This window comes from Ranitomeya variabilis, chromosome 1 (assembly GCF_051348905.1).
Source record: "Ranitomeya variabilis isolate aRanVar5 chromosome 1, aRanVar5.hap1, whole genome shotgun sequence".
NCBI lineage: Eukaryota > Metazoa > Chordata > Amphibia > Anura > Dendrobatidae > Ranitomeya > Ranitomeya variabilis.
Genome location: NC_135232.1, coordinates 1,009,717,511 through 1,009,742,172, shown reverse-complemented (window position 1 = coordinate 1,009,742,172; position 24,662 = coordinate 1,009,717,511). Strand labels below are relative to the sequence as shown.

The 24,662-nt window shown below is 41.0% G+C and overlaps 1 protein-coding gene across 2 annotated transcripts in view; it reads left to right on the top strand.

The window, feature by feature from the left end:
• Positions 1–17,643, top strand: part of GPM6A (glycoprotein M6A) — a 448,503-nt gene extending 430,860 nt beyond the window's left edge. For both annotated transcript variants that reach the window (XM_077279524.1, XM_077279523.1), the window contains exon 7: positions 14,008–17,643. In XM_077279524.1, coding sequence (XP_077135639.1) covers positions 14,008–14,160 — 153 coding nt within the window. In that variant the 3' untranslated portion in view covers positions 14,161–17,643. The remainder of the gene's footprint in view (positions 1–14,007) is intronic.
• Positions 17,644–24,662: the final 7,019 nt, after the last annotated feature.

Below are 24,662 nucleotides of genomic sequence, written 5' to 3'. Positions count from 1 at the left end.
CTGCTGTGAGATCGCTGGTCGTGTCGGAATGGCCTGGACCTTTTTTTGGTTGCTGAGGTCCCGCTGACATCGCTGAATCGGTGTGTGTGACACCGATCCAGCGATGTCTTCACTGGTAACCAGGGTAAACATCGGGTTACTAAGCGCAGGGCCGCGCTTAGTAACCCGATGTTTACCCTGGTTACCAGCGTAAATGTAAAAAAAAAACAAACACTACATACTCACCATCTGATGTCCGTCAGGTCCCTTGCCGTCTGCTTCCTGCTCTGACTGAGATCCGGCCGTACAGTGAGAGCGCAGCACAGCAGTGACGTCACCGCTGCGCTGTGCTCTCACTGTACGGCGGCTCAGTCAGAGCAGGAAGCAGACGGCAAGGGACCTGACGGACACCGAAAGGCGAGTGTGTACTGTTTGTTTTTTTTGGTAACCAGGGTAAACATCGGGTTACTAAGCGCGGCCCTGCGCTTAGTAACCCGATGTTTACCCTGGTTACCCGGGTGCTGCAGGGGGACTTCGGCATCGTTGAAGACAGTTTCAACGATGCCGAAGTCGTTCCCCTGATCGTTGGTCGCTGGAGAGAGCTGTCTGTGTGACAGCTCCCCAGCGACCACACAGCGACTTACCAACGATCACGGCCAGGTCGTATCGCTGGTCGTGATCGTTGGTAAATCGCTATGTGAGACGGGGCCTTAAGATGGGAGCTGTCAGATGTTACTGATAAGATTCTGTTTATACTAGGGGTTGTTGGGGGGAGGGAGGAGCTTTGCCTCCAGCTCTTCCCCCAATACCTGTACATAGAATCTTATCAGTATTAAGTGCAGTCTCCGATCTCAGTAATGTAATGATCCATCTTCACTGAATGCAGATTTTACACGTAAATTGAGAATTTTGAGAATTAATGATCTGTCCTGAAGGCAGAAGCAGAGATACCTGATAGATTACAAAGTTGTTTATTTTTACGTGTACTATTGATTTATGGAATAACAATTAAAGCAACACTTACTCTTTTAGGCCGGCGTCACACTTAGCGTAGGAAAATAAGGTCCATCTTTTACAGGCGTAATATGCAGAAAAGTTCCTGAACAGTGATCTGTATTCAACGCGAGGATGCAATTTTTTTCTCTAAAAATTATCCGTGTGTCATCTGTATGGCATCCGTACGGCGAGATTTTCTCATCGGCTTGCAAAATGAACATAGAATGGATCCATGGGCTAAAATACTGGTGAAATCATATATACAGTCTATATATATATATATATATATACTAGCTGTACTACCCGGCTTCGCCCGGGTTAATGACTGCTGTTAGCAAAATAGAATGTGTTAACAAAAATTTATTCTGCACACAAAAACCACAAAACAAATAGATAGAAATGTAATTATTAAAAGGCAAAAACTAAGCAAATAGAAGCATTTCACAACATATATTAGCTTTGTTATACTGAGAATGTCTTTGTTGCCTATATTAACCAATCAGAGCTCAGGTTAATTAACTGTAGCAAAATAGAAGCTGAGCTGTGATTGGTTGCTATTGGCAGCCTGATAAATCCCCAGCCAACAGGAAGCCCTCCCCCCTGGCAGTATATATTAGCTCACACATACACATAATAGACAGGTCATGTGACTGACAGCTGCCGTATTTCCTATATGGTACATTTGTTGCTCTTGTAGTTTGCTTATTAATCAGATTTTTATTTTTGAAGGACAATACCAGACTTGTGTGTGTTTTAGGGCGAGTTTTATGTGTCAAGTTGTGTGTGTTGAGTTGCGTGTGGCGACATGCATGTAGCGACTTTTGTGAGATGAGTTTTGTGTGGCGACATGCGTGTAGCAACATTTTGTGTGTTGAGTTGCATGTGACAGGTTAGTGTAGCAAGTTGTGTGCAGCAAGATTTGTGCATGGCGAGTTTTGCGCGTGGCGAGTTTTATGTGTGGTGCATTTTGAGTATGTGCAAGTTTTGTGTGAGGCAACTTTTGCATGTGGTGCAACTTTTGTACATCTGGCAATTTTTCTGTGTGTGCAAGTTTTGCATGAGGTGAGTTTTCCATGAGGTGAGTTTTGCACGTGTGGCGAGTTTTGCGTGAGCCTAGTTTTGCATATGGCGAGTTTTGCATGTAGCGAGTTTTGAGTGGTGACTTTTGTGTTTCGACTTTTATGTGGCGAGGTTGGTGTGTGTGTGTGGTGAAATGTGTGCTGAGGGTGGTATATGTGTTCAAGCACGTGGTAGTGTGTGGCGCATTTTGTGTTTGTGTTCATATCCCCGTGTGTGGTGAGTATCCCATGTCGGGGCCCCACCTTAGCAACTGTACGGTATATACTCTTTGTCGCCATCGCTCTCATTCTTTAAGTCCTCATTGTTCACATCTGGCAGCTGTCAATTTTCCTCCAACACTTTTCCCTTCACTTTTTCCCCATTATGTAGATAGGAGCAAAATTGTTTGGTGAATTGGAACGCGCGGGGTTAAAATTTGACCTCACAACATAGCCTATGACGCTCTCGGGGTCCAGACGTGTGACTGTGCAAAATTTTGTGGCTGTAGCTGCGACGGTACAGATGCCAATCCCGGACATACACACATACATACATACACACATTCAGCTTTATATATTAGATATACCTGTATGTAATCTCCTGTATATAGTATATACCTGTGTGTCATCTCACCTATATATAGTATATATCTGTGTGTCATCTCCTGTATATAGTATATACCTGTATGTCATCTCCTCCTATACATAGCATATACCTGTGTCATCTCCTCCTGTATATACTATATACCTGTAGGTAATCTGCTCCTGTATATAGTATATACCTGTGTGTCATCTCCTCCTGTATATAGTATATACCTGTATGTCATCTCCTCCTGTATGTAGTATGTACCTGTATGTCATCTCCTCCTCTATATAGTATATACCTGTGTGTCATCTCTCCTGTATATAGTATATATCTGTGTGTCATCTCCTCCTGTATATAGTATATACCTGTGTGTCATCTCCCCTGTAAATAGTATATACCTGTGTGTCATCTCCTGTATATAGTATATAGCTGTATGCCATCTCCTCCTGTATTAGCCCTCGTTCACACGTTATTTGGTCAGTATTTTTACCTCAGTATTTGTAAGCTAAAATGGCAGCCTGATAAATCCCCAGCCAACAGTAAGCCCACCCCCTGGCAGTATATATTAGCTCACACATACACATAATAGACTGGTCATGTGACTGACAGCTGCCGGATTCCTATATGGTACATTTGTTGCTCTTGTAGTTTGTCTGCTTATTAATCAGATTTTTATTTTTGAAGGATACCAGACTTGTGTGTGTTTTAGGGCGAGTTTCGTGTGTCAAGTTGTGTGTGTTGAGTTGCGTGTGGCGACATGCATGTAGGGACTTTTGTGAGATGAGTTTTGTGTGGCGACATGCGTGTAGCAACTTTTTGTGTGTCGAGTTGCATGTGACAGGTTAGTGTAGCAAGTTGTGTGCAGCAAGTTTTGCGCATGGCGAGTTTTGCGCGTGGCGAGTTTTATGTGTGGTGCCTTTTGAGTATGTGCAAGTTTTGTGTGAGGCAACTTTTGCATGTGTTGCAACTTTTGTGCATGTGGCAATTTTTCTGCGTGTGGCAATTTTTCTGCGTGTGCAAGTTTTGCGTGTGGCGAGTTTTGCACGTGTGGCGAGTTTTGCATGTGGAGAGTTTTGCGCGTGGCGAGTTTTGAGCGGCGACTTTTGTGTTTCTACTTTTATGTGGCGAGGTTGGTGTATGTGTGGTGAAATGTGCACTGAGGGTGGTATATGTGTTCGAGCACGTGGTAGTGTGTGGCGCATTTTGTGTGTGTGTTCATATCCCCGTGGTGGTGTGATTATCCCATGTTGGGGCCCCACCTTAGCAACTGTACAGTATATACTCTTTGGTGCCATCGCTGTCATTCTTTAAGTCCCCCTTGTTCACATCTGGCAGCTGTTAATTTGCCTCCAACACTTTTCCTTTCATTTTTTCCCCATTATGTAGATAGGGGCAAAATTGTTTGGTGACTTGGAAAGCGCGGGGTTAAAATTTCACCTCACAATATAGCTTTGACGCTCTCAGGGTCCAGACGTGTGACTGTGCAAAATTTTGTGCCTGTAGCTGCGACGCCTCCAACACTTTTCCTTTCACTTTTTCCCCATTATGTAGATAGGGGCAAAATTGTTTGGTGAATTGGAAAGCGCGGGGTTAAAATTTCACCTCACAACATAGCCTATGACGCTCTCGGGGTCCAGACGTGTGACTGTGCAAAATTTTGTGGCTGTAGCTGCTACGGTTCAGATGCCAATCCCGGACATACATACATACATACATACATACACACACACACACATTCAGCTTTATATATTAGATATATATATATATATATATATATATATATGTCAGTGAGACACATGTATATATACTAGATGGTGGCCCGATTCTAACGCATTGGGTATTCTAGAATATGTATGCGTAGTGTATAGCACAGCCCACGCAGTACATTGCGCAGCCCACGCAGTACATTGCGCAGCCCATGCAGTACACTGCCCAGCCCACGCAGTACATTGCGCAGCCCACGCAGTACATTGCGCAGCCCACGTAGTACATTGCGCAGCCCACGTTGTATATTGCGCAGTCCACGTAGTACATTGCGCAGCCCACGTTGTACATTGTGCAGCCCACATTGTACATTGCGCAGCCCATGTAGTATATTGCGCAGCCCACGCAGTACATTGCGCAGCCCACATTGTATATTGCGCAGCCCACATAGTCCATTGCGCAGCCCACGTAGTAAATTGCGCAGCCCACGTAGTATATTGCGCAGCCCATGTTGTATATTGCGAAGCCCACGTTGTATATTGCGCAGCCCACATTGCATATTGCGCAGCCCACGTTGTATATTGCGCAGCCCACGTTGTATATTGCGCAGCCCACGTTGCATATTGCGCAGCCCATGTTGCATATTGCGCAGCCCACGTTGTATATTGCGCAGCCCACATTGTATATTGTGCAGCCCATGTTGTGTAGTCACGTAGTATATTGCCCAGCCACGTACTATATAGCACAGCCCATGTAGTATATTGCCCAGCCACGTAGTATATAGCACAGCCCATGTAGTATATTGCCCAGCCACGTAGTATATTGCCAAGCCCATGTAGTATATTGCCCAGCCACGTAGTATATAGCACAGCCCACGTAGTATATTGCCCAGCCACGTAGTATATTGCCCAGCCCATGTAGTATATTGCCCAGCCACGTAGTATATAGCACAGCCCATGTAGTATATTGCCCAGCCCATGTAGTATATAGCACAGCCCATGTAGTATATTGCCCAGCCCACGTAGTATATAGCAATGTGGGCATCATATCCCTGTTAAAAAAAAGAAATAAAATAAAAAATAGTTATATACTCACCTTCCGGAGCCCCCGGATCCAAGCGAAGCCTGTACCGATGCTCCTCGCGCGCTCCGGTCCCAAGAGTGCACTGCGGTCTCGCGAGATGATGATGTAGCAGTCTCGCGAGACCGCTACTTCATCATCTCGTGAGATCGCAGCATGGACAGGTTACCGGAGCGTCGCGAGCGGGAAAGGCCGGTTCTGGATCCGAGGGGCCGACGGACGGTGAGTATATAAAGATTTTTTATTTTTTTTATTATTTTTAACATTAGATCGTTTTACTATTCATGCTGCATAGGCTGCATGAATAGTAAAAAGTTGGTCACACAGGGTTAATAGCAGCGGTAATGGAGTGCATTACACCGCGGCATAACGCAGTCCGTTACCGCTGCCATTAACCCTGTGTGAGGGCAGACTGGAGGGGAGTACGGAGCGGGCACTGACTGCGGGGAGGAAGGAGCGGCCATTTTTCCGCCGGACTGTGGCCGTCGCTGATTGGTCGTGGCTGTTTTGCCAATCAGCGACTTGGATTCCATGACAGACAGAGGCCGCGACCAATGAATATCCGTGACAGACAGACAGTCAGAAAGACAGACAGAAAGACGGAAGTGACCCTTAGACAATTATATAGTAGATATATATATATATATTTATATTTCATATAGCACTAGATAGCTTAAAAGCCGGTAATTCAATTTGCTCCATGATTTAACCCTTTATTTTAATAGTTAGCGCTCCCAAATTTTACGCACAGACACTTCTAACATTAGTAGTGAGGAACATGTAAAAAAAATGAGGGATATGAAATGGTTTACTGTATGTAAACCATGTCTCATATCCTGTCGGGTTTGATAAGGAGGTAGCAAAAGCCGGCAATTGAATTACCGGCTTTTCTGCTTTCTAGCTCTGTAGTAAATATAAATATATATATATATATATATATATATATATATATATATATATATATATATATATATATATATATATATATATATCTGTGTCTCACTGACATACAGTATATATATATATATATATATATATATATACCTATACTATGTGTAGACATTTATTCTACCTATTCTATTCTATTCTGTCAGTGTGATTTTACTGTACACCGCACTGAATTGCCGGCTTTTCTATAGAACACCGGTGCGTATTTCTCACAAGTCACACTGATGGTCCGTGTGTAATCCGTATTTTTCTCGCCCCCATTGACGGATTTTTTGCGCAATATGCTGACAAACGCAGCATGCTGCGATTTTCTCAGCCCGTAAAATACGGCCAAGAAATATACAGCTGATGGAAGCTGCCCCATAGAGAAGCATTGGCCCATGTGCAATGCGTTGTTTTTGTGCCTCTCATACGTTCGTAAAATTCTCTATTGCGACGCTGGCCTTACTGTGTCAAAGATCAGTCAAAGATAATAAGTTCACGATGTCTCTGAGACACACGAGTTCCACAGTGTCAATAATTTGATCTTTAAGGAGGATTTGCCACCAAGTCCAAGGTGGCCAGTGTTTGTTCTTCTTTTATAAATTCTGCCCTCCTGGGTATTTTTTTCCTTTTGTTGAAATACCAGTTTTTTCCAATAGGGAATTGCTAAGAGGGTAATAATGCAGAACAACCAAAAAATATGTCCTGGAGAATCCTATCAGCCATTAACACTTAGTGCTAATTTTTATTGTCTTTGTTATGTTAAAAAGCCCATGTCTCTGAAACATTATTGCAGATTAAAAAATATATACAGTATATTGATAACTCAATGGAGGAGTAGGAATAAAGTAAGAGAAAAACATGTCCACTTTCAAAATGATCCTCTTTAACTCCAGACGTTAGCTATAATTTATGACAAAATAGTTGTTATGAACCTTAAATCAATTAATAGAATTGATTAAAAATATATACATTTAAATATATACATGAAAGTGTAATGACGTCATGTTACATGTGATGTAATAATGTAGACCAGGGGTGGGGAATCATTTTTCTACCAAGGGCCATTTGGATATTTATACCATTCTTTGGGGGCCATACAAATTCTGCGCACAAAGTACATCCTGACTCTGGCACTAGTTTCAGGACGTAATCTTTCATTGCATGCCCTTCAGTGTACAGTATTTATCACTACATGTGTGTGCTATAAGAGCAAGAAGAAATTAATGAGCTGGTTGAAATCAAAATACATCTCCCTGCCCAAGAATGCAATCCCTGAGAATCTGCCTAGGGGCCTGATAAAAGGTTATCGAGGGCCGTAAATGGCCCTGGGGCCTGAGGTTCCCTCCCCTGATATAGAGCTCAGACAAATTTTTCTTTAAATCTGCGTGGTCTTGTGAAGCAGAATGACTCATCAGATCCCGTCCTCTGCAGCGTCTCTACCACATAATGAGCCTACCTATGGTGTTTCTATGGTAATGGGCTGGAGGATGGATCCGATTCCTGTGCTGGGAATGCATTGCACATATTTAGACACTGTTACATCTCTTTACTTACTAGTGATTGACAAAATAGCAGGATGACGCCAACCATAGCTTTAAGCACATCTGACTGTCCAGCCAGGGTAATACAGTGTTCATCTGATTTGTTAAAGGTTCAGAATTTTTTGCTGCACAAGCATAACATGAAATACATTTTTTATAGTCCACACTCAGTGGTGTATTACTAATAGCAGCAGGCCATGTGAATGCTATGGGGCCCGTGAGTCTGGGGAGTTCAGTGCTACCACCGACACTGGGGGCCCCCGCATTACGTTTATTGCATCCACATACTGGATGCAGATACAGTTGAAAGCAATGATAAAAGAGGGAGCAGACAACTGATGCCCCCATGTTCATTTAACCTTATGTGGCGACATCGCATTTAATCTGAATTATCCAGACATATTATTTCAGTAGGCCCAGGGACAAGAGCTAGAGTTCATGTGACAATGGCTGTTGACTCTTATTGTCATTCAATTAAAGTTCAATGGCTGCCATTTTTTGACTGACTGCTGACTACCTATTGTATCTGTCCTAGTATTGCAGTCCTAGTATTGTTCTACTATCTATGGGAAACAAAGGTACAATGTTTGAATGTTTTTTAATATGTTGATGACCCATTGGTGCTCTGCAAATGAAGGGGAATCTATGCATGTGGTTTGAACACTCCAGTAGTGAGGGATGGACTCCTTCCACATTCCCCCAAGTCTGTGGTGAAATGACTGAATGAGAAGTTGTGACCTATAAAAAAGAGGATCTGCCTGTGTTCAGAGAGACTACATTACAATAGCAATCACATCATTTCTCCAACTCAAGAAATACAGAGCTGCTTCATTGACTGTCACTGAATCCTCAAAGACGATTAGAGAATCCAGGTTGGGACAATCGGGTCACCTGGCCTCGTGCATCAATGCATTGTCATCTTCCTAACTTTGTCATTATGTCCTCACTGTGGGGGCCTGCAAAAAGCAGGAAGCCACTGGTGGGAGTACTTGGCCCTGGAAGCAGCTCTAATCCCTGCGAGTCAGTGGAAGGGCGAGATTTTGTATTTTGCAAATTCTTGGGGATTTGCTGGGACTGTTCTATATGCTTTTGTGTTTTGGTGGTTCAATAAATTATAGCCACACTGTTTTACCCTCACCCTGTGCTGTTTGAGTAGCGTTCTGCTCACAGGGAGAAAGAGCAGGCATTCAGTTGATTCAGTATGAGCCCTGGTCCGTGCAGTCTTTCTAAAGACAGCCAGGCCAGCGGATGAAAGCACCCACCCTGTATCTCTATACCTTATCTTTTTCATAGAGCCCAAACCCCCATGATAAGTTCCATCCAAGTCTCGAATTTGTAGAATGTAATGCAGAGACGTCAAAAGCATTTACGTAGTTTACCGAAGGAGAGGGCACACTCTGTACCCCATTTGCATCCCCATGATGTGATAGAGGGGTGACTGTAGTGATGGGTCATGAGCAAAGAGCCGGCTCCCTGCTATGAACAAAGGGAGTTAGCACCCCAGTGAGAGCCACTAAAGTTTCTGAATTGCTCTCAGTTCAGAAACTTTAGTAGAGTGAAATGATTGTATTCGGCTGCAGTTTCAGCTGTGGGTGGGTGAGAATTCAACTATATCAATTTTTTCTTAAAATGTGCGTTCAGTGATCTAGATTACCAAAAAGAGCTTGACAGTGGTCATCGTGCCATCCAAAAAATGAAATATTGGCCTTCTTGGAAGCCATGGAATGATATTCCTTCATGGATGCCAATTTTTCCTATCTAGAAGCAGAGCCCAAAAGGCTACATATAGTGTTTTCTGTAGCTCTGTGCTGGTGTAAATGAAAAATTTGGGACTACATTTTTATTTCATTGTAAAAAAAAATATTTAAATTAATAAAACTTTGTGAGACAACTGTGGGTCAAAATCATAGCCACACCAATAGATTAATTCCTTGAGGGGTAGTTTCCAAAATGGGTGTTATTTTTTTTTCCTCATCACTACCTATTTCCTTTAATTCACTAAATGCTTTCTTTTTGTCACTTATAGCGCCCCTTACAGCTCTATTTAGCCATATTGGTTTCCTCCTATTTCTAGTATGTTTATTCCCATACGGTATATACTGTACACAGGTCCTATCCAGGATGCTAATAAACGCCTCCCATTTTCTTTGTGCATTTTTATGACTCAGGATATCATCCCAGTTAATTGCACCAAGATCATCTCTCATCCATTGAAAATTTGCCTTCCTGAAGTTTAGCGTCCTTGTAACCCCTCTACTACACATCTTATTAAAGGATACATGAAAACATATTATTTTGTGATCACTATGGTGTTTCGATTTTTTTCTCTTGTTACACCTTCTACCAATCTGATTAATTTGTATTATATTTTGATAGATTTGACATTTCTGAATGCAAAGATACAAAATATGGGGATGATTAGAACTTGTGTTTTTTTAATTTTCTTAATATTCTTCAAAACTTTTTACTATGTTCAATCGTCTTCTTAGGAGACGTGAAGCTGCGATCATCCGATCGCCTGTGCTACATATAGCAAAAATCATAATCTCCTATGAAGGCCGGCCATGGCCAGTGTTCACAGAAGGATCGTGATGACAGGCTTGGGGGTCTACTGCAGAACTCGAGCTGTCACGACAAAGTAACAGGGGAAGCAATGACAGTGATTGACAAGCAGCATTTAACTGGATAACAGCTGCAGATGGATCTCGGATCCACTCGCTGCTCTTAGGGCACATGTTGGCTGATTAAATAAGCCATCAACTGCAGGGAAAGATGCAGGCTTAATGCCGTAGCCCGCATCAAAGGCAGGGACATGGATGGTCATGAACGAGTTAATGTACACCCAATATTTTTTTTTAATTTATGGAAATTATATGTTCTATGTTGTTGATGCCCTTTAGACTAATACCATTTATATGATTTAGACTGCTGCACATGTTTAAAATCATATTTACCTGCAGATTGCAACTGTCACTTTTTTTTGCTGACAGGATCCCTGTAAGGCCCCCTTCACATGTCCAGTACTGGTACTATCTGTGTGTTACATACATGTGACGTCCGCGTGAGGCACCAGCGTGACATGTGTCAGTGCCTGGGAAAAGCAGTACAGTTAACGCTGTTCTCAGGAGCAGGGTGCTGAATGCAGCTCTCATCATGTTGCATTCCCTGCGATCAGCAAGAGCAGGCAACGTTGATGACTGGGGGCTGATGTTAATATTCTGGGAAGGAGCAAATAGCTATGAAGTTTCCCAGGTTATTAATATCAGCTGTTTGTTTAGCCTTTAATTATAGGCTGATCCCCCAAAAAAGATGTGGGATTACCCTGATATTGACTAACCAGCAAAGGCTAAACAGACAGTTGCGATCTGATATTAATTGCTTAGAAAGGGGCCATGAATATTGGCACCCTCCAATACTAAGAACATCATCTTTCAGCCACCCAAGAAATCATTCATCCATTAGATGCACCAATTCTGGAGCTTCGCCTACACTCTTCCCACTTGGTGGCAAATGGGGTAATAGTTGTGGACTTGATGTCAGCTGTTTTAAGTTTGCAGACATCAAGCCTAGGGTTTATTAATGCTACATTATCCGATTTTGTGGTGAGCGGCGACATCAGTGATGTGAACACTCACCATGCCATCCGGAACACAATTAGCTGAGCGTGAGAACAGCTTCTTGTGTCTGGCGGTAAACTTAATGATGTAACTGCTGGTCACATGCAGCCATGTTATAACACTCAGATCATTGTGTTCTGTTAGGAGACATCCACATCTGGATGTAGCTAAGATTGGGAAGGTCGTGGGACATGAGCATTATGGATTATTGGCAGAAATGTAAATATAATTTAATAGACACCAATGTATGAAGGAGACCTAGAAGAGTTTTAATTTGAACTATAGAAATCTCAGACTTCTATTTATTTTCCAATTTTGGGATTGTCAGCATGTGATCAGAATTTGTGCCACAACATTTATGGGGAGATTTATCAATTGATTTGTGACGGTTTTTAGTGAACTTTGCATAAAATAGTGTGCACCACAATTGAGCCCTTTATTCCATGTTGTCAAACGGTTAAATAGGGGACACTTAAATCCAGTGAGGTATGGGTTAACATTGTATGTAGGCAGCAACAGGATTGTACTGTCCTAACAAATTACCCAACAGAGTATTCAAGCTTTTTGATAATAATAATGGGTCTAAAGTCCAATAGAAAGTGGCCCTATTTCCCTATTTGGAGCTTACTTTGGGGACAATAACTTTCCTCTCGAGTTTATTTGTTATGGGTTTATTTAACTTGACCTTATTTAATAGTGATGGGCCAAATATACTCGTTACTCGAGATTTCTCGAGCATGCTCGGGTGTCCTCTGAGTATTTTTTAGTGCTCGAAGATTTAGTTTTCCTCACCTCAGCTGATTCTGGTAAATCAGCAGAATGATTTACATCTGTTAGCCAGCATAAGTACATGTGGGGGTTGCCTGATTTGCTAGGGAATCATTCAGCTGAGGTGAGGAAAACTAAATCTCTGAGCACTAAAAAATACTTGGAGATCACCCGAGCATGCTCGAGAAATCTCGACTAACGAGTATATTCGCTCATCAGTCTATTATTTAACCTTATTGACATTGTTTGACCTTATTGATATGTCATCGTGTAAATTGATAACAATATATAATCAATATGGTTTTCTTTGAATATGACATCAAAAGTAGAAATACAATTAAGTGGTTGACCACCCTGGAATTTTCTTTAAAACAAAACCTCCCAGCATGCTCTGAAACAACATAATATAGCATACTCACCAGCATTATTCCTTCTGTACTAGCTTAGTCTTTCACCCGTGGCTGTACTTCCATTTATGCTTACATAGGATATGATAGCTACCGCTAATCACTGGCCATAGCAAGTCATCCTAATTGTGGGCATTGATTGCTTCAGATTTCACATGTTCCAGACAGTGCATAAATGTACAGCGATTGGTTGAGGGTCCAGACAGCACAAGTAAAAGGAACTGTGGAGGATTGGTAAAGAGCGAATACTTTAGAATACTTTATTAAAGTAATTTAGATAACAGCGTTTCGGGGGTTTTTTAAGAGAAAAAATAAAATTTCAGGTATGAGCAACCTCTAACCCTTAAAGGGTTTGCAATTTTACCAATTTTGCAAGCAACTGTGCAATTCACCGCATATTAAAGAGCTTCTCTGTTCAGGAACGCAGGTAGTTTTAATTCAATAGTTTACTTCTCATTCACTAGGTTTCTAATACCAGCCACCATTGCAATTCTATCAAGTGGCTTGTTTCCTAGGCAAAAAGTGTGCGCTTGCCAACACAGTTTTCCAAACTCCTGTCTTCATGGTTCCCCCCCCCCCCCCCTCAAATCTCAAATCACGTTTTCAGGATTTTCTAAGTATGGCACAGGTGAGAAAACCTGGGGCAATTTATTGTTCAATACAAAAGATACCCTGAAAATTTGACGTGTTTGGGGCTGTGAGTACTGGAGTTTGGGAACCACTGCTTTGGAATTTCAAAGCCTTACTCTGAAACTGGCTGAATGCTAGCTCACAGCATTGGAGAGTGCCCAGTTTGGACCAGTGTCTCATCCATGCAGCTGGTCTGGGCTGTCAATCTTAAGTGCGCCGCCTCCTAGAAAGAAGGAAACCAGGAGGCAGAGGTTAAAGAAAATGATAATAACCCTTAAACCCACCATAACCTTGTGATGTATTTAAATGAAAATGTCCTTTTTTTAGCATAGAATGTACAGTTTACTTAGTATTATAAATATCTGGTAAATTATGTATTTTGCATAGAGGTAAGATTAAGACTTAGGAATATCTATATTTTTAGCATTAATGCAGAAAATTATAGAAAATGACTCATTCGATTTGATAAATTAGCCTTTTACATTTTAGAGGTGGCACCCAGTTACACATATAAAGACAAAGCACAACCAGCTTTCTGACATTCACCTCTGATTAATGCTTGTTAAGAACATTCATGACTTTTATGGTATTTTAGGAACCATGTATTACTTTGTCAATTAAGGAAAGACCTTTCTGGAAAGCATTATTACATTTCTTATGTAATGTTCCGCACATTTTATCTTCACTTTCCCACTTTGTCTCTTCAAGGTCCACTACCTGATGGTGCTATCTGCCAACTGGGCCTATGTGAAAGATGCATGCCGAATGCAGAAATATGAGGACATCAAATCCAAGGAAGAGCAGGAACTGCATGACATCCACTCAACCCGCTCTAAAGAGCGACTCAATGCTTACACATAAAACGAACCTCCCACATCTTTGTAACATTTCAGTTCTTTGTTGTTTCAACTAACAGCCTCCCTTCCATTGTAAAATGAAAAATAAGTGCTTTTTCCTAAAGATAGGTTAATGCCACCTATCTACATAACCTTGATTGACCAGCACTTGGCATCTTCACAGTGGTCTGTGTGACAATGTCATATAATATGGAACACCCTTATAGTCTTTCCTAAATTGTCATAAGGTGACTGGTTTCTTAGATAAAGAAAATTAACTGTTAAATAAAAGATGTTTGTTTCTTTTTTTAACCACTTTATATGTGTTTTGCATAAAACATTTTGCATTGTTTCCTATGTTTTTAAGAGAAAGCTTTTTATACTTTTTAGTTTTGAGTTTCAAAAAACTACTTTTACCTACAGGTAAACGTCAAAGGGATCGTTGTACAGAAAGCATGTACGATAATATGCTTACTGCTCTAAGTTCTAAACCATGCATGGACTGTTCAGGCTTCTTAGTAGTGTTTTGGTCCTATGAGTAGTCAGTCATAGGTGTAATTTCTGTTTGGCAGGTTTAGAGGTGCTTCTTTATTGGTGTTATGTATCAGTATTAATGTATGCTATTAGAACCTCAGTTTTCCAGTTCTGGCAACTACAGTGACATAGTCATCTGTATAACTTGTGAGCATGCATATTGTGAGGATAGTGCATGGGCACGTCCCATATAAATGACATCTTATGCCCAGTTTTAATCAATCATGTAAGTGGTGTTTAACCAACCGATAATCTATAGCTGAAATCCATATGTAGGCAACTAAGTATTATTTAACCCTTGCTTTTTTATATTTGTTGTAAAATAAATGTCATACTATCAACTGAAATCAATGTTTTCTCACATATTATTTCATGAAATTGTCAAAAATGTGAAATAATTCCTGGGTATACAGAATTCTAACTCTTACTAGCTGTGGACTTCTATATGTAGTTCTACTTTGAGATCATTCCAGCAAACCAATGTACTGTATATATTTTTCGGTGAAACTCTACATAGGGTTTTCATATAACAGTGTTACTGGACCAAATTTGTTGTTTCCATCTGTTCTGCCTCTTGGAATGCTCTGGGAATGCTGTGAAGTGTCTTTATAACATTCAGGCAAGAATTTTGTCAATGGTGAAGCAAAATCTTGTATTGTTTTGTGCACTTTATTGAATTGTGTGACCGTTCAGTGTTAGTGCATTGCTTATTTTGATAGATCTTGGGGTTAATTCATCACTTCTTCTTATGTTCTGTATATTTCTTTACTTTACGCTTGCATTGACAATTTTTTAGCATTTTGCACTTATAGTAATGGAGTAGCTGTTGGTGGAAAAATTAAGTAAGTGACAATATTGGACTATGGGGTGTTGCATTGTACACATGGACTTTTATCCCTATACATGTAAGTGACCATGTAGATGCTCTTGCAATGATTTGTATTGAAATTGTCATAAAAACAGAAATGTGTTTTAACATATACACTTGTGGTATTTAGCAGTGTGTGTGACCTATTCATCATTCTGCACAAGAAAACAATCAGCTTTGTTGCAGTGTCTCTCTTGGGCTCGACCACTTTAGCTTCACTTTACACAATGGGATAATGCATGTTAATACGCAAATCTGTTTCCTGGTTGTTTTAGCACTTAGTTCTAGGCTTACTTCTAGCTTTTCTTTCTTCTAATTAAAATGGCAAAATAAATTAACATAGCTGTGTTCATTAGACAGCCTGCCTTCATTTTCCAAACCCAGGAGAAGTCATTTAGAGTTTCCTTCTTCGTGGATTCCGAGATCTTGAAAATATTGATTGTGTGAAAGTTGAGACTATAAGTGCATAGGAGAGACAATCACTTTATATAGTTGACCAAAATGCATCAGAACAAAGCCAAACCAGTTAATTAGAAAATCAGTACCAATATTAAATGATCATAAAAGAACAAGTTTCTCAGTGTCCCCATGACCAATCCATAAAGTTTAATAAATTGCAAACACCATAAAAAACGAGTATGAACAAACCTTATCTGATCGCTTTTTATGTACACCAAAGTCAAAGTCCTGCAAAGCTATGCACTGCTGATCCCCCCAAATGTATATATTATGCTTCCCTAAAGTGAAGACAATAGTTTTGTTGCCGGATTACTGTATGATGGTTCCAGTTGGGTGGTTATTGCTTGACCAACTCATGCCAATTTATGGAACCCAAAATCTATAAAAAGCTGAGTAGGCGAAAACCTTATGTGATTTCTTTATAAGTATTCCAAAATCAGAATACTACAAAATTAGAGAGCCCAAACAATCTATACATTGTACTTCCCTACAGTGAAGACAATATTTTGTTGGCCGATTTCTAGCTATAATTGTGGTGGTTAGAGTTGGGCACTTGGGTTCACATAAATTGTGAACTGTTGTTCGCTTTATGCTTATATTAAATTATTAGAATGTAAAAAACTAAAAAAAAAGTCAATATATTCTCAGTAATGTAAATGGATCAACCTTTAGCAATTGGTTTGTAGAGAAAATATCATTCAGCTAGCGACTTTGCGGTTAAAACTGAAATCACTTTTTTGACTGGTTTGTAACTTCTCCCTCATGCATAAGGTTTCCCTCACAGTGAGCTGTTAGAATGGTTCTGAATTTTATCCCATCATTCCAACAGCAGCATATGAGGATTCTTTTTGTGAAGCATTTGTAGATAAGAGTAGCTGGAATATAGGAGAGCCAACACATTTCTGTCCAAAGTAAGTTTACAAATATTTTTTTAGTAAAGATAAAATGTATAATTCAAATTAGGTAAAAATGAACAAATTAAAAAAAAAAGATTTTTTTAGTTTATTATGAATTCATCCATTGGGTTATGGTTTCAAGTAACACATTTTTTCATTTTACACAGGAAATGCAGCAAGTTGTGTGTGTTTTAACCTGTTTATAAACCACGAAAAAGAGAATGACTTGTAAGGAATCAGTTAACAATTTAATTGTATTAATTTCCTCCAAGAAGACATTTTTTATCTAATATTGCTTATTCATGATGGGGATTTTTGTAAAGAAATTCGCATAATGCTAGTATAGTAACTCGTTGCATGCTTGAACATCTATTAGTGATAGTTAGATTTTTCTTTTTTAGCAACTATGTCCGTCAACAGTTCTCAAATTTGTGCAGTATTAAAAAGAATCTTTTCAAAAATATTCTTCTAAACCTCTTCTAAATTCTATATTGTAGTGTTTCAGTTTTGTGTCTCAAACAGTTTGTGATTTTTAAACAAATGTCCTATGGATCAGTGTAATAATGTTGATGCTTTTTGGCTTTCCTCTGGTATTAGAGTTTGTATTTTCACAAAGAATGCTTTGTAGCAGGCATTATAATTAATCTGTTTTGTACATAAATGTGCCAACAGCTTCATGGTGGCGTTTTTGAAATGTAGAACAAAGTGCTTGCAAAATGTAATAAACACACTTGTGTACTTTGTGTATTTACTGGTAGTCACTGCTTGTTTCTTTTACACAATGACACCATTGGAGATGTCAATCAATGTCATGTTTGTATTCAAAATATATACATGGTATTACTAATTGTGACCCGTGGTAAATTTAGAATTGAAGTAACATGTTGACATATGCTTCTGGTTACAGGCAGAATTTCTATTTTAATAAGATCTATTTTCCCACAGAAAAAAAATTATAAAACACTTGGTGTTAATTAAATAAGGATTTCGAGGTAGACATACGGTACAACTTTTTGATAACTGTTTAGGTGTTTAAATACCTTTATAAAAAAGTCTAAATTTAACATTCGGCAAACTCATCTGTTAGCTTAAAACATCCTGATACTCATGCACAAAATACGCACTTCTTTATTACTATCAAAAGGGTGCAACTGCTATGACCCCATAAATCTTTAGAGAAAAGTGGCATCAGCTAAGAAAGCACTGTTTCTAAGAGTTGTCGTAGTTAATGGTTGAAAGGTTATTTTGTCAGCACTCTGGATAGATGAAGATTAGAGAATCGATTTGCTGAGTATCAACTTTGAGTCGAATTTTATTAAGTTTGCAATTCGATTTGGGTCAATCGCTAAAAAACTTCCCTACGCGATTTCACACTTTATAGAAGAGTGCATCATAGGGTACTTAGTGCACACTATTTTGATCAAAAAAGCATAAAAAGCCATCCCACCATGACAAGGTGTACCCAATCAGGGTGGTTCTCTCCATCCTTACCTTCTCTAACCTTATGTATCTTAAACGAGACACTTAAATATCAGATTGACTTTACAAAAAAGGTATCTTCTGAACCAGATTTTGCATCAAGAGAACTTTATTTACAAAATACACTTGCACATTTTCAATTCCACCTGAAATAAAACAAACAATAAATCGGGGAATTACAGGAGTTGAAAGAAAATAAGGCGTATCTTTAACCCAACAGCAGAACAGTAAAATATACCAAAACAGATCTATCTTCCTGATGCTAGTATCTCTGATGCAAGGGGCCGAACAAGGACCCAGTGAGGATAACAGAGGGGCTGGGGAAGAGGACTGGTGAGAACAATTGATAGTTAAACATCTCAAGGAACATTTTTTTTTGGAACAGACATACTGCTTGAGAAGTCAGTCTAATCCATTAACCTTTCACAGTCTTCTGGAGTCAAATAGGCCATAAACCTTTCCTCCAGACAACAAAGTGAAGCTGAAATAAGTTTTAAATAACGGACTATCTTTCATTCCCACAACAGATTTTAATGCCTTTGAGTATATAAAGTAACACTTTATATGAGAAGACCTTATAACCTTGCAGATGAAAACCCCAATGATAAGTGTGCTCGTTACTTGAGATTTCTGAGTATGCTCAGGTGTTCTCTGAGTATTTTGGGCGTGCTCAGAGATTATGTTTGAGTCTCCACAGCTGCATGATTTGCGGCTGCTAGACAGCCTGAATACATGTGTGGGATTCTCTAACAGGCAACCCCCACATGTATTCAGGCTGTCTAGCAGTCACAAATCATGCACCTGTGGTGACTCAAACATAATCTCCTAGCACGCCCGAAATACTTGGAGAACACCCGAGCATACTCAGAAATCTCAAGTAACGAGCACACTCGCTCATCACTAGTGCTGTTGCATCACAAACAAATCAGATGGCAAAAATATTTAAACATAGGTTGCAATATAACAAAATAGATAAAAAGCCTATGGGGTGAATACTTTCTCAAGCCATTGTATGTTGAGGTCACAATGACATTAATAAGGATGGTTTTGCGTCAAAGTATGAAGGTTTATAAATAAATGAGAAAAAGGAGCACTCAGGTATAAATAGTAACACCAAGAAATTTTATTAATAATGCAACAAAATGCATATATAAGCAGCATACCCATCAACAATTGAACAATAGCAGGATAGAGACAGGGAGGCCAGGGCATCCATCATTGCAACTGCCCATGTAAACATTGGAAATTTAAGTAAAGTGCCAGTGCAAGACGAGCGTTTCGAGTGTCAAATGCACCGCTTTATCAAGGGGAGTGTAAATATGAAGCATACAGACAGGACCTTTTATGGCCATGTGATAGGACATGTGGTATCCGACTGGCCAATGATGGTGGTTATCACGGCGCATGCGCACAGCCCAACTCCAGCTCTGGACAATGCACCGGAGCGTCAAGCCACTTGTTGATGCAAGGTGCATTTGACACGCGAAACGCGAGTCTTGCACTGGCACTTTACTTAAATTTCTAATGTTTACATGGGCAGTTGCAATGATGGATGCCCTGGCCTCCCTGTCTCTATCCTGCTATTGTTCAATTGTTGATGGGTATACTGTTTATATATGCATTTTGTTGCATTATTAACAACATTTCTTGGTGTTACTATTTATACCTGAGTGCTCCTTTTCTCCTTTATTTATATATTTTCTGGAGTGGGTATTTGTCTTCGCTCTTTTGGATGGGCTTTGTATAGCCCTACCTACCTTATGACATAAAATATGTCACTGAGGTTTTTGTATTTACAAAGTTTGAAGGTTGTTGGATAAAGTCAGAGGAGACCACAAAGAATTATACACTTCTTTTGGGGGCATTTTAAGCAATTATGATTTGCTACAAATCTTGCTCTTTGAAAAAATACAGCAATGCTGCTGAAATTGAATTTGACAGGATTTTTTCATTTTGAATAGTTTCCTTTTTACAAACGAAGCTGGATTAATTAAATTATTTAAACTTTAAGCATATTACTGTTATGAGTTTTCTACAATTCTATGCAACTGTGACTTGAACTAGACTATTACAACCATGACAAACCAATCTCACAAAAAATATGGGAAAAATTGGACAATGCCATCAAAATTCACATTTTCAGTAATTTGATTATTTCTAGTATGGAGAGATTCAGTTGCAATTGCTTAATTGAGTCTAGAATAAAATGTAGTAATACAACTTTAATAATGTGAAGGTACTTTACTTGGTGGTTCCAGGTAAACTCTTGTCAGCTATACAGTACAGTCTCTTCACTTGGTGGCAGGTACGGACTGGAGCTGAATTTCAGCCCTGGCATTTGAAATCACACAGGCCCATGCTGTCCCCATCCCCAAGCATCAGATTCAGAGGCGTAGCTAGGGGTTCAGCCCAGGGGGGGCGAGACATCTGAGTGGGCCCCTAACCTTTGATTACAACTATGGTGATGCACCCTAATAGTGGACATAGGAGAACCTCATCAGATGATCCTGCTTCAACAAAAAAAAAAACATCTCCACAAGACCAATACTGATATTACCACCATATTGTGACCATATAGAGGTAGATACCAGTCCTACAAAGCATACAAGTGATTACAGCACAGTTACAGATGGTGTCTTACCACTGACGTTCTTTCTGATGGAATCGTTCACTTTTCCCGTCTTTTCCATCTGGCCCAGACCGACATGGCGACTTCTTCCACCCAGGACTCAGCTGCAGAGAATACAACAAAGACACATTTCACTTCTCATATTCCAGCCCCATCACTATCTATCCCCAACCTGCACAACCTCCTCATCCTGCTGATACCCCAATACTGAGCTGCTGCGTTATATGACCCTATTACTGCTCCTGCTGTGTGATACAAATGCAATGCTCCTCATACTGCATCACATAGTAATGCCACCACTGTGCCCTTACATAGTACAATGTCTCCTTTGTGCTCTCACGGTAGCCCCAAACTCTTTACAGGCCCCTACACTGTATGATGGCCCGACAGCAGCCTTCAAACTGTATAGTGACCCCGGCGTTAGCTTCCACACTGTATAATGACTCCTGCCTTAGGTCCCACGCTGTGTAACGGCCCCCACATTATCTACCACACTTTATAAAGACCCCTCCATTAGCTTCCACACTGTATAAAGACCCCCGCATTAGTGTCCACGCTGTATAATGACCTCCGCATTAACTTCCACGCTGTATCCCGCTGTAGCTCCCACTCCTTGGATTCTGGTCACTGTCTGTCCCTCTCTGTGGGCTGATACTTGCACAGCCCTGAAATATATGACAAAGACCTAAATAGAAGAAACTGCCAGTGGGTGTGTATAGAGGCCATCATATGGGTATAGCTCCCTGAATGTGTCCAGGTAACCCTAAAGGAATACTCTTGTCTGGACAAGACCGCAAAGAAGGAAACGGAAATGAGGGAACCAGAAAAAAGAGCAGGAGGTAGAATATTACCAATCTAAAGAAAAAAGTACACCCCCTGGCTCTTCTGTTCCTCTTTCCTTTTCTCCCCCTTGGGGATCTTGTGGTCTAGACTGAGTATATGTAAATGGACCCGCGCACATTTACCCATACACACACTGTATACGCCGTACGCACCACACACCCACTGTATACACGGTACGCACCACACACACCGTATACACCGTACGCACCACACCCACTGTATAAACCGTACGCACCACACATCCACACACACTGTGTACGCCGTACGCACCACACACACAAACACACTGTATACACCGTACTCACCACACATCCACACACTGTATACGCCATACGCACCACACACAAACACACTGTATACACCGTACACACCACACACAGTATACGCCATACGCAACACACACATACTGTATACACCGTACGCACCACACAGACACACTTTATACACCGTACAGACCACACACACAGTATACGCCATGCGCAACACACACTGTATACACCGTACGCACTACACACACAAACACAGTATACGCCATACGCAACACACACACACTGTATACACCGTACACACCACACACACAGTATACGCCATACGCAACACACACTGTATACACCGTACGCACTACACACACAGTATACGCCATACGCACCACACACTGTATACACCGTACGCACTACACACACAGTATACGCCATACGCACCACACACTGTATACACCGTACGCACTACACACACAAACACAGTATACGCCATACGCAACACACACACACTGTATACACCGTACACACCACACACACAGTATACGCCATACGCAACACACACTGTATACACCGTACGCACTACACACACAGTATACGCCATACGCACCACACACTGTATACGCCGTACGCACTACACACACAAACTGTATACGCCGTACGCACCACACCCACACACAGTATACGCCATACGCAAAACACACACACTGTATACACCGTACACACCACACACACAGTATACGCCATACGCACCACACACTGTATACGCCGTACGCACTACACACACAAACTGTATACGCCGTACGCACCACACCCACACACAGTATACGCCATACGCACCACACCCACACACACTGTATATGCCGTAGGCAGCGCACACACACACTTTATACTCATCCTCTTGCGGGTTCCACCAGCGGAACACTGTTGCAAACATGCCACTGCCGGGATCAGCCGAATGACTCACTGACCGCCGCCATCTTTGTACAAGAGGAGCGCATAGCACATGGGGTAGACAGGTCAAAGAAGAGAGCACAGACGAGGGAAAGAGAGAGTGGATAGGTGGGTGAGCACATAGGGGGGAGAGATTCTCAACACTACAAAGCCAGCCCCCATTGTGACATTACTGCCCTCCCGAAGCGATAGCATCGGGTCTCCATTTAGTAATTATATATTAATTCTCAACTTTTTTAATAAAAGGTTTTACCTTTTATTTTTCATATTTTGTGTTTTTTATTTTTCATGTTTACCACCTTAGATTTACTGATATGAAATCCTGCAGACACGGGTCTGATGGGATCCTGACCCAGGCTACAGGATAGAACAAATAGATGGGTTGGGGTCTTATCAGACCAGTGTCTTTGTGTATGGGTATATACAGTATATATATGTGTGTGTATATATATATATATATATATATATATATATATATATATATATATATATATATATATATATATATATATATACACATACTGACAAGACTGGTCAGTAATGTGCACTCATGGACGTGACCCTGGCTGCAGGACCCCACACATGAGGATATTTGACTCTTTCCCATATAAGGTATATATAGGAAAGAGACATACTGTATATCCTGCTCTGTGGGGTCCTGCAGCCAGGGTGAGTGCACATCACATTACTGACCAGCCCCCATAAATCTGCAGTGCCTTAAAAACTGCAGATACAGCACAGGAATCCTGCTGGGTCTTATCAGGAGAGCAGCAGAGTAGAGTCGAAGTGGGAGCTGTACTTACACCCGTGTCCTGCTCCTCTCTCACTGGAATAAGATGCTCCTTCCTGTCTGCTCTTCAGCACTCAGCGTGCAATGTGGGCGTGTCCTCAGTATACTGGAGGCAGGCAGCTGTCAGGTCAGGTACAGTGCTGGCATTGCATGGGGGGTGTTGCTTTGCATGGGGAATTTGTTCCTCTTTCTTCAGCCACTGCCCGCGGTAGTGCAGGGAGATCATGTCTCCCTCTTCTCTACTACGGAGCTTACAGTAACTATATCGGCGGGCTGTGCACGCAGATATAATTAAGTGTAGCATAGCTCCGGGTGGGCCCCTGTGAGTGGTGGGCCCGGGGCGACCGCACCCTCTGCCCCCCTGCTAGCTACGCTACTGATCAGATTGGATATATTACTAATATTACCCTGGATGGAGGAAAGCAAGATTTACTACAAGAACAATATACCTAATGATTTTCGTGGCCTGGTGGGGTAAGTGATGGAGTCACTGGGGTAAGTGTGCTCCATCACAACTCTTAACAGTATGGGTGTCTTGAGAATACCAATTCTGTTAACAGCGTAGCATACAAGGCGGCCGACAACAGACAGGCCCTTCTGGCATTTGCCAGAATTGCCAGATGGCCAGTCCGACCCTGCTTGGTGGTTACCAAAAAATGAAAAAAACAGTTATGGCTCTTGGAATAAAGAGGGTCAAAATGAAAGCACAAATATGAAAAAAATCGCCTGGCCATGAAGTGGCTGATATATACAGAGCCTTTGAAGGTAATGGCATATTAATCTAGGAAAAAGCTTGTATTAAGTTTTGTGCCTTAGAG